Source organism: Callorhinus ursinus, unplaced genomic scaffold, assembly GCF_003265705.2.
Source record: "Callorhinus ursinus isolate GAN/ISIS: 27379988/994484 unplaced genomic scaffold, GSC_fseal_2.0 scaffold18, whole genome shotgun sequence".
Classification (NCBI taxonomy): domain Eukaryota; kingdom Metazoa; phylum Chordata; class Mammalia; order Carnivora; family Otariidae; genus Callorhinus; species Callorhinus ursinus.
The window spans coordinates 74,630-85,883 of NW_027397080.1; the positions used below are offsets into that span (position 1 = coordinate 74,630).

General features: G+C 41.4%; 1 protein-coding gene across 4 annotated transcripts in view; it reads left to right on the forward strand.

Moving 5' to 3' along the window:
• EFCAB14 (EF-hand calcium binding domain 14) overlaps positions 1–8,507 on the forward strand; it is a 39,323-nt gene extending 30,816 nt beyond the window's left edge. For 3 of the 4 annotated variants that reach the window (XM_025856025.2, XM_025856024.2, XM_025856026.2), the window contains 3 exons: positions 741–852; positions 1,883–2,008; positions 5,085–8,507. In XM_025856025.2, coding sequence (XP_025711810.1) covers positions 741–852; positions 1,883–2,008; positions 5,085–5,260 — 414 coding nt within the window. In that variant the 3' untranslated portion in view covers positions 5,261–8,507. Of the gene's footprint in view, positions 1–738; positions 853–1,882; positions 2,009–5,084 lie in introns of all 4 variants that reach the window. The other variant, XM_025856027.2, reaches the window with a different exon arrangement.
• The last annotated feature ends 2,747 nt before the right edge of the window (positions 8,508–11,254 follow it).

The window sequence follows — 11,254 nt, forward strand, 5'->3', positions numbered from 1 at the left end:
ATTAGGGCCTTTCACACTAGGCTAAGCAGTTAGAAGAGCCTAAGCCTCATAGAAATCAGACTTCTCTTTTTTTACAATTAAATGTATTTTTTATATGCCACTCTGGGTCATCCTGGGAATGAGAAAGGGCATAGAGAAGAAACTTTTAAAAAGATATAAGTAAGTTAATGAATTAGGAATTTTGCAGTTCCTTCTGTGTGTTCTCAACAGTTCCTGCCACCAGTTGAATCCTCATATAGGAGGGAGAGAAGGAAAAGCCAGGGTTGGTTGCTTTTTTTTTTTTTTTTTTAAAGGTGATAAGAGCATAACACTCTCCCTAAATTTGTCTAGTCACAAGGTAAAGTACGATATCAGGAAAATTATTTAGTGTGAAATAGTTTCTAGAAAATAATATCTACTCATTTAGGAAATTGGTGTTGCATGGGCACCTGAGCAAGGGTACATTTCCTTTACTGCTGACACATGCATACCTTCCCCCATCAGCCAGATGTTCACAGTGAATCAGGTCATCTGTTGCATAATGTTCCCTTTATGATCTAGCCTCAAATCCCACTAGGCCCTTATCAACTCTGAGTACCAAAGGTATTTCTAGTATTTGTTGATTCATTCTTTTATTATTTTTAATAGGGAACATACTGGAAGTCAAGCCCTACATGCTAAATAGGCTCTGGGAATATAATGAGGAATCAGATAAGGTCTCACTTCCACCTTAAGCCTTCTGTGATCTTTGTTTTGGGCAGAAAGAAGATAGTTCAGATTCTCAAGTATCCAAGCTAAGAGAGAAACTGCAGCTGATCAGTGCTCTCACAAACAAACCTGAGAGCAACAGGCCTCCAGACACCACTGACAAAGGTGAGATACTCAGGGCTGGCTTCTGAATATTTCACGCAGGCTTGGGCAGCCTGCCTCCCACACAGGGAGTGGGGAAAGGTGTTCCAGCAAGACCAATCAAACTGAGGGAATGATGCCTGAGTGCATCGAGATGAAGCTGATACACTTTGGTTTCATTTAGAAAAAGCCCATTTTGTACATGATTTGTATTCCAGACTATTAAGGAAAGAATGGGTAATGTTTAGCTTGAAATAGACTTCTCCATGCTGTCTGCATCCAATTATAGGCAAAAATGTAACTGTCATAGTGTATATTAAACCAGCCCTAAATGTTGTTTACGGAGTCTTTTCATTACTCTAAGTGCATAAAATTTACTTAAAAATAAATACTAGTCCTTCTGAAAAACCATTAACAAATGATAGATAGGATCATTGAGTTGGAAAGGCCCTTGGCTCTAGGTAGGGATATACCTAATCAATATTAGCAGATGCCACAAGGATGTAACCAAAGCACTGGACTGGGTTGGCTTTGACCCCTACTCCCCACAAATATTTTTTCATTTGGGGGAAAGCATTACAACCTCTCTTACTCTCTTTCGGATGGGGGACAGACTACAGTGGGAGGCTTTGTCCTAACATCATGCTGCATAATCATATGAAAGCCCTCTTTCAGCACCAGCTGATCTGGTGGCACATACCCCAGGTCAGGCTTATAGTATGGCTCCTAGGATATCAGATGTCCAATGCTGTTCTTACTTGCAGCTTAAACTCTTAGCATCTAAACCTATATAATGCTCACTTGTACTATAAGAGCTTCCCATGGGCTTCCCACAACTTAAACCCTAATGTTATCTGATACTGATTGATCTTCACTTGCCTACACAACATATCTCAGTCCATGCCTTTAACTTCAGGTGGTCACTGTGCTACTTAATTCTGAACCGTTTCTCTTAAATTAAGTACATATGCAATTGCCCTAAAAAGTGACTTTCAGTACTGGTTTAATTTGGTGTCAGATTTGATAATACTACAACGGTATGTGTTTGTTACAGAGCAAGTACAGAGTTTCACATCAAAGCCGTCGGCATTGCCAAAATTTCCACAGTCTCTTGGAGATCAAACTGAGAAAGCTGTGCAGCTGAGACCTATTGCCCTACCAGGAATTTCTAGCATCAAAGGTAAATTTTTATACCATGGAGTAATAGGGAAAATGTTCAAAGCTCAAATTTTGTAATTTTTTTAACTTGTAAGAAAAAGAATCCTATCTAACGTTGAGCACTTCCTGTGAGCCAGATACTTGATATGCTATGCATTACATCATATAGTCCTGTTAACAGTCCTGGGAGCATAAATATTCATGTGTTATACCCATTTTCTCAGTAGGGAAACTGCCTGAGGCCACACAGCAAATAATGGACTGACTGAGGCAGAAAGGCAGTCTGACACCAAAGTTTGCACTCTTAACCAACGCACTATAGAGCCTTCGTTCATTGAGTGCCTAATTAGACCCAGTGCTAAGCAGTAAAAATACAGTGCGAGATACGGTCTCACTTTCCTCAAGGATATGACGGTTTAGTGGAGAAGGCAAATAAGCAACCACAATATTGTGAGATTAGCAAAATGGAAGTTGACCCTATTTGCTAAGGTCTTCCAAAAATGAGGGGTCCTTTGGCTGAAAATCAACAAGATAAACTTTAGTAGGAAGGAGATGATTCCCAGTAAAACGTGTTTGCCTTGCTTTCTTCAGCGTATATGCTGTTCTTCATTGTGATGTTTAGAGTCACCTGATCGTGCATTCGATAACTGCCTGGAAAATCAGCCATTCCCACCCACCTACCTTTGTCTGGCTCTCCACCTTAACTTAGATACTGTTCCACCAGGAAACAATTTCCTACCTCCTAGGACTGGATTAGATGCTTCCTCTGTATGCTCTGTATAATATTGTATATTTGCCCCTGTTTAGCACATGTCACTCTGTTGTAATTTCCTGGGAAGATAGAAAATTAACTTTACTCCCAGCCCCTAGCATAGTGCCTGGTACAGGTGAATATCTGTTAAGTGAATGAGTTATCTACGGTCTATAATTAATGCTTAAAACATTAAGACTTATATAGCCATATAAATGCAATTCCTTTTTCCCCTTATCCCCAGTTTTTTTTTTCTTTCTATTTTCTGGGGAGACAGGAGAGTGTTAAACTGTTGATTGGCAATACAAGTGCCTTCTCCCACTTGCCATTTATTACATCAAAAATTGAGAATGAATGGAGGAAAGACTGTCAGAGCAGATTAAGAAATAGCCGTCTTAACATTTGTACTTCAGTCTCTAACATAGGCCTTACGTACTTTGGATGACTACACTTTTGAAATGACCCAAAGCAGCAATAAGATTTTTATTTGAATACTACTAACAATTTTATAAGCTCATGCCCTATACACACAAAAAATATTTTCCAGCTAGCCACTTGGTGGCAGACATTGAGAACAAGCGTCCCACCTGCTTTTTCTGGCTTTCAGAGCTTTTGAGATTCTCTAGCTGCTTCACTGGATCTGTCTCAGGACTGAAAGTAGGGCCTTCTTCGAAAGCTCAGAACTCCTTGATTGACCTTGTATTGCAACAGCTTTCTGTCCCTTCAGGCCATTTCCATTCTTCCTAAGTACCAAACAGCAGGAGGCCTATAGAATCTAGGTGTGGGGTTGACTAAATGAAGAGAGGAAAAGGATTTAGGAAGACTTCTAAAGAAACAGAAGCCTCTGACTGTCTTCTGGTATTAGAGACTAAATCTATTAAGTCATTCTGTGGGGACACAATCAAGTCCTTTTAAAACGTTATGTAAATAATCAGTCCTCCTTTTTATTATGGGCCTTTGAGAAAATACCAGAAGAGACTGTTGATAGAAACTGTCCAATCCTTTTGGCTCAAATAATACCTTCAAAATTGAAAAGAAGCTATAGATCAATGGGTGATACTACTCTCTCTCTTAGCTGGAAGAGAGCACACAGGTGCCTGATGCTTTATACATACTGTATATATCGCTTCGAAGAGATCTGTAGTCTTTTGCTTTTTTTTTAATTGAGATGAAATTCACATACCATAATATTCACCCTTTTAAAATGTATAATTAAGTGGTTTGTAGTATATTCACATGTTGTACAACCATCAGCACCATCTAATTCCAGAACATTTTTTTATCATCCTGGAAAGAAATCCTGTACCTATTAAATAGTCACTCCCTGTTCCCGCACGCCCTAGCCCCTGGCAACCACTAATCGGTCAACCAAAATCTTTGGATTTGCCTGTTTTGGGTATTTCATATAAATGGAATCATATGATCCATGGCCTCATATCCATGATTCTTTCAACATGGCTTCTTTCACTTAGCGTAATGTTTTCAGGGTCCATCCATGTTGTAGCATGTAGTGGTATTTCATTCCATTATATGGCCAAATATTATTCCATTGTATGGATATACTACATTTTATCCATTCATCAGTTGGTGGACATTTGGATTGTTTCTACTTTTTGGCTATTAGGAATAATGCAGCTATGAACATTCATGTACAAGTGTTGGTGTGGGGATATGTTTTCATTTCTTTTGAGTATATACCTAGGAGTGGAATTGCTGGGTGATACAGTAACTCTGTTTGACTAACAGTATGCCATAGTCTGTTTTACGGGCTCAGCTCCTATCATTAGCTCTTAAGGCCTCACCCGTCCTTTTTACCCAATCAACATAAGAATAGAATCTGGTATGGGGCGCCTGGCTGGCTCAGTTGGTTAAGCGACTGCCTTCGGCTCGGGTCATGATCCTGGAGTCCTGGGATCGAGTCCCGCGTCGGGCTCCCTGCTCGGCAGGGAGTCTGCTTCTCCCTCTGACCCTCTCCCCTCTCATGCTCTCTCTCTCTCTCATTCTCTCTCTCAAATAAATAAAATCTTTAAAAAAAAAAAAAAAGAATAGAATCTGGTAAATCTAAAAGGAAAGCCTTGGACACAGAGAATGCCAGCCCATTCATTTCTCTGTGATTATCTGTCACTGCTTCTGTTTTGGAAGGATAGTGCCAGTGTTCCTCTCATTCTTAAAGGGTCAAGAATTGGTCTTTCTGATTTAGTGAGATAGTAAGTCTTACCTTTTGGAAACAAAGTCCGCAAAATAGCTTTTAGTACTTTGCATTCAGCTGAGGCTCCTTTTTAAACTGTTGAGTAAATTTAGTTATATGTATAGACATACTCATTTTTTTGTAATTCCTTTTTAACAGATCTTCAGGATTTATTCCACAAGACTGGCCAGGACGTGGATGGGAAACTGACCTATCAGGAAATCTGGAACTCTTTAGGTTCTGCTGTGCCAGAACTAGAGACTTTGAGAGCATTTGATTCTGATGGCGATGGAAGATACTCTTTCCTGGAGCTAAGGGTAGCTGTAGGTGTCTAGCCTCATCAGGCATATTTTAGAAATGGGTACATACCCAGGACTACCTAATATCTACTCACCTAACACAAACAGCCCATCGATCCTCCAGTCCTCCAAACTACTGTAGCAGACACATTGCCACCTTTTAACTTGTTTGAAAAGGCTATAAAGAAAAGTTATTTTTTTAAAAAAAGAAGGCCATTTTACCTATATGATATTCAGAAATCTGTGATTTCCTAAAACCAATAAGATCTTAATTTCAAAATTGCCAGGAAAAAAGTCAAGCCCTCTTTTTTTTCTCTTTCCTTTTTTTTTAGGGAAGGAAACCTTATCTTTTAAAACTGGAAAATGTGTATATAGAGAGAATAAGCCACCTTTTATATTTCACATAAATTTGCCTTAAATTAGCTGCACTTTATACAGACTCAGAAAATGTCTTTCTTTTAAAAGCTAGACCTTTTCTGTTTGTAAATATTTAAAATGAAAGAAAGAATTGTGCATATTTTGTGGGAAGTCGGAAGAATAGTTTGAAACAGGCTGTGAACAAATGACTTGTTATTAAAAATCGCTAATGTTGGTAACAGCTGAAACTATGTCCATGTCTCCTTAAGACACCTCCTTCAGGTGCTGCTGTGGGGTTTGCCTTGGAGGCTGGAGGAATAGATTGGGGGAGGTGACCCTGTAAGGACAGTGCTGCCTCCTGGCTCAGAAAAGTAAGATTCTGGCTTTTTGTTCCTGTCCCCTCAACTGATCCCAACCTGTGAACCAGAGAAGCCTTGTTGGGGGTTTTTTCACTTTTAATCCTATTTCAGGGTTTATGAGCATAAACAGTTATGCAGTGGGGAGCTACATTTTCTGCACTGAGTGAGCTAGATTATCTTCCCCCACCGACCTACTCAAACCTCTCTTAGCTGCAGCTGGCTGCTGCCTCTGATGCAGGCTCCATTCTGAATGGGAGGGCTGCGCTCCTCGGCTCACTGTCTCTGCCCGGCTACCCAGGAGGGGCTTTAGGGGATAGCTTTGCCCCTCATTGTGACCCAGGAAACTCCTTGACATTTTATCTGGAGGCCTACCAAGAACGTAGTATATTCCTCTGTGCCCTAAAGCCAAAGGGGTTGTGAAATGCAGCACATGAAATCACATCAGGTTCCCTTACAGTTGTCAGCTCCGAAGTAGCTAGAGGCATTGTGTCCAGAGGATGCCAACCCATATCAAGTAGGCCTGGAGCAGGGGGGCACCACATGATGGCAGCAAGTTTTTTCAAATCTCTTAACAAGCAAGTGCAATACACTTCCCTTTAAATATTTCCGTAGGCCTGGTATGAAAGGTCTCCAGACTGGAAGGAATCACACGTCCGTATTCCCTGTGTGTGTGCTGTGCTGTTCTTAGACGCAGGCTTTGGGCAACACAAAAGGAGGAATTTTGTGAAACTTAACCGTTCTGTAGGCCAAGTCAGGGAGAAACTAGAGCTTTCATGGCACAGACTTTAGTAGAGCTCGTTTCCATTTTCACTTCATCCTAGTTGCCCTGTTACCCAGGGATGCCATCGAGCTCCTTTAAACATTTAAGGGCTGTTTTTTTTCTTTATGTAGTCTTCAGTTTAGTGTTGGCTAACTTTGATTTTTTTTCTGAAAGTATTAACATTTAGTTAAAGCAAGATGAAGTCTTTTCCCATAAATGTGTCTGCTTACCTCATTATGGCTTGTGCTTCTCTTTTTTTAAAGAAAACAAGATTTTTTTGCCTACCTGAGCTATTTCTCTTTCTTGGAAAGGTTAAAATATAGCATAAAGTTAGCCTGGCACTTTAGGTAACTTGAAGACAACTCTTTTTCTTCTGGCTGCCTTCCTTGCACCCCCCCCTTTTTAAATGTATATACCCTTATAGATTTTGTAACAACCAAATAAAATTCTAGCAATAAATTGACCTATACTGCTATATTTGTATATACTGTACCATAAATAATATGTCTGTACCTGGAAGGTATTTTTTTTGAGAACTGATTTATATGAAATATACTTGAGGGTAATGTAGCTTGTCCATTTTAGTTTCAAATTCTTAATTCATGGGCAGATACTCCGAGGACCCCTTAAGTCTTTGTTGTCTGTACTTTTCTTTTGTATCAGATAGCTACACCTGGAGAAGGCAGTTTTGTTTTTCAGTTTCTCACCTGTTTGTCCCACCTCAAGCTCAGCTGGCTCGCATCATCCTGGAGCTAGCTGGATCGTACCACTTGCTGTCACATCAGGCAGAGGTGTTCTGGCCACACTCTCAGACTGACTACCCTTGCTGTGCTGCTGCCCTAGCTCCCAGGCAGAACAAGGGCATCAGGTTGAGATTCATTGGCTTAAGAGTTTGATGAGCCTATTCTTCAGTGTTAATTTGGGAGTTTTATTTGCACGTTGTCTGAACTTCCCCAACCTGTGACTTTTGAGCTGTACTCAAGCCTCCTTGCCTCATATCTCAGCTCTGAGAGGAAGATTGGGTTTTGGTGTTTATTTCAAATACTTTCACCTTTTCACCCTGGCAGCTTCTACTGAGGCTTTCTTAAGTGACCCAAAGCACAGCTTCTCGGTTCTTCTTTGCTTTTGCCTGTACTATCTGAGATAATGTTTACTTCAAGAGCCTCCCTAGAAATCAGAGGACCAAAAACATGTTCTAGGAAGAGAAGAATCAAAGGAATAGAGAACCTGGCTTAGGAATAAGGGTAATGTCCTCTTAAGGGCAGAGAGGGACCTGGCACTTAGGACAGTACACCCCTCACCTGCTGCTCGCTACTTTTCCTGCCAGTGGTGTTTCCTCACTTTACGTTGCTTTGCTGGACGTAACTCCGTTGCCCCCACCTCCCACTGCTGGTCTTGCGGTCACAGTTGAAGACTTTGACTGTGATGGGCTCATACTCATAATGGCCTGCTGTTGAGTTGTTTTTAGTGACAGCTTTTGTTTGCTACACACCTCATTGGCTTACTTGCCAACACCAGCTAGATGTGGTCCCTTCTTTCATATCCTAACCGGAACACATTTGGGTATTCCTGAGACTTTATAGAGTGTGTATTGTTTGTTATACGAACCTAACCTACCTTGTTGTTTTCTCATATTAAGAAATGTAAATCTACTTTGCTTTAGTGGAGCTATTTTGGTAATGTATGAGCAATTTTGGTTCTGTTTGGAGAGTGAATTCAAGGTCTCTATGACTTGAGCTTTGCTTATTTCATATCAGTAATACAGCTATTTTAATTTATCTAAATAAAACATTTCCTTTTTCTCCCACAGTGTCTGTGATTAAAGGTTCCCCCCTCCCACGCCATACCTTCAGTTACTAAGAAAACAAAAATCTGCTTTGATCCCTATTTGTATAGACTCCTTTCTCTTTTTGAAAGCAAGAACTAACAAATGGTGAAAAATCTGCCTTAAGAACTGCAGCATCTAGCCTGAAGAAGTGAAGGCTGCTGCTTGGGCATCTGCAGGGTTGGGCGGGGTTGGTAAGGGGAGAGGGAGTCCCTTCCCCTCTCTGTATCAGCCAAGCTCCACTTGGGTCTCCATTGGTGTTTTGCGTTTTGGGGTTTTTTTGGTTTGGTTGGTTGGGTTTTTTTTTGTTTGTTTTTTTTTTTGGTTCTTGGAGGTTTTTTTTTAAGATTCAGTGGAAGAGCGTGTTGACAAGGAATGTTCCACTGCCTTTTTATACAGGGGGTGGGGGGGTGACACCCATTCCAAGAGAAAGGTCATATAGGGGCTGGAGCTTTTACACACACAGAAAAAAAAATGAGAAAAATTACACGTTTGCTAGGGTTCTAGGATTACACACACGTAAGCAAACATACACGATCTGGGTGGCCTTTTCCTTCAGGGAAGACTACATAAAGCTTAGCTCATTTACAAATATGATGGCGCGAGCCAAGCTACTCATGCTGTTTGACAAAGTCCAAGTATGAGGGACAATCCTGAAAATCAGGAGATTCCACAGCTGGCTCCTGCTACTTCCTCTCATTTTATTTGCAGCAAACTTTATAATTATGGGATTTTTTCTGGGGTTTCATGATAAAATTATTTATAAATTTAGTTATGCCTATGCAAGCAATCATAATGAAACTGATTCCAAAAAGGCCGACGATGGGCCAAGAAGTAAAAATACCCAATGTCCTCCAATCTGTAAGGGAGCTATTGGATCCAGGCCCAGTAAAAATTCCAATTGATGAGATTCCTCAGGCACCTCTGAAACATCAGGATTCTAGGAAAGGAAAATCACATTGTAGTTCCCATGGTACAGGGACCTCCCTATGTTGCATACAAATAGGCTACCTCTGGTATGCCCCTCGAGGCAAGCCCTGGAATAGGATTAACGTCCTTACCCCTATTCCTCCCATTCCTTATACTGGAGTTGATAATGAGGACATGAACAAATGGTATAAGATTAAGGGAAAAAGGGTGTGGGCAACATCTGACAGCCTCTGGGAAAGGATTAAGAGGAGTGATCCTCCGTGGTGTCTGGAGCAAGGACAAGAGATGAAAACATATAGAAATGGAATAAGTACTTTGATAAGAGGGTGCACACATTGTAAGCTATAAATAAGTCGCTCCGAGGCTATTGGAGGGAGAAGCTTACACCTGATCCTGTGTCTGTGTCTCCTCACTCGCTGACGCCGTCCTTTCCTTCAAGGACCCTTCCCCTGCTGGAGCTGGACTCCGGCAATATGGTCAGATGATTTCTTCATTCCCAACGTGAAGGGGAAAATTTATATCCTGGGGTGGAACTGGGCTTTCTTTTTTTTAAAGATTTTATTTGAGAGAGAGCACAAGCAGGGCGAGCAGCAGAGACAGATGGAGAAGCAGGTTCCCTGATCAGCAGGGACTCTGGGCTCAAAACCAGGACTCCAGGATCATGACCTGAGCTGAAGGCAAGCTGAACAAACTGAGCCACCCAGGCACCCCTGGGCTTTCTTATCTTCAGAGTGGGACCAAATGCCAGTATTCTCTCTCCTTTTAGGATTGTTTCCAAAACGCACAAAAATATTCCCTATAATGGGTACTAACTTTTGGAAGGTCCATGGATCCCTTTGATAAGGATTTAAAAAAATTAATTATCTGTGTAATTTTAGAGGGTTCAATGACCTGCCCTCCTCCTAAGCCAATTCATGGACCAAGTTAATTACGCCCTGCAGACATGCACGTGCACACACAAACATTTGCCAAGTGTTTTCTAAGGACTTATCATTAGGGAAGGGACACCATGGTGTATGCTGAGAAGACCAAGAACTTTGATGCCAGGCAGATGTAAATTTGAGACCTAGCTCTGCAGTATAAAAACAATATGCCCAGGGTGCCTGGGTGGCTCAGTTGGTCAAGCGACTGCCTTCGGCTCAGGTCATGATCCTGGAGTCCCGGGATCGAGTCCCACATCGGGCTCCCTGCTCAGCAAGGAGTCTGCTTCTCCCTCTGACCCTCTTCCCTCTTGTGGTTTCTATCATTCTCTCTCTCTCTCTCTCAAATAAATAAAATCTTTAAAAAAAAATAAAAAAAACAATATGCCCTTGGAACCTGTCTCTTCATTTATAAGTGGAGGATTGTGAGGTCCATTTGGCAGTTTTCTTGTATTAGACATAATGTAGAGACGACCATAAAAGAACTCTGCATCATCAATATTAATGAAGAATGCAATTTAGCCAGAAATGCAGTGTGGCTCACGGATCTCACAATGACTTGTTTTGCGTGTGACACGGCCGCTGTGAATTGCCATGGCTCACGCACCCCCAGCAGCTCTCACTCTTGTGGCAGCTGTGCTAAATGTCCCACAAAACAGCAGTGCCACTGGGTACGTGGCCCATGGTCTGGCATGTGTTTTTGGTCTTAAATACTGAATAGAGGGATGTTGAGCTCATGTTTACTGATTCTCTGTGTCTCCCCACAGCCAACCCTCTGGTTCCCATTTATGACCTTAAGCTCTTTTTGCAAAGTGTCCCCATCAAACAGGGGAAAGACATTGCCCTCCTAATGACAAATGAGACACAAGGGAGCCTTGG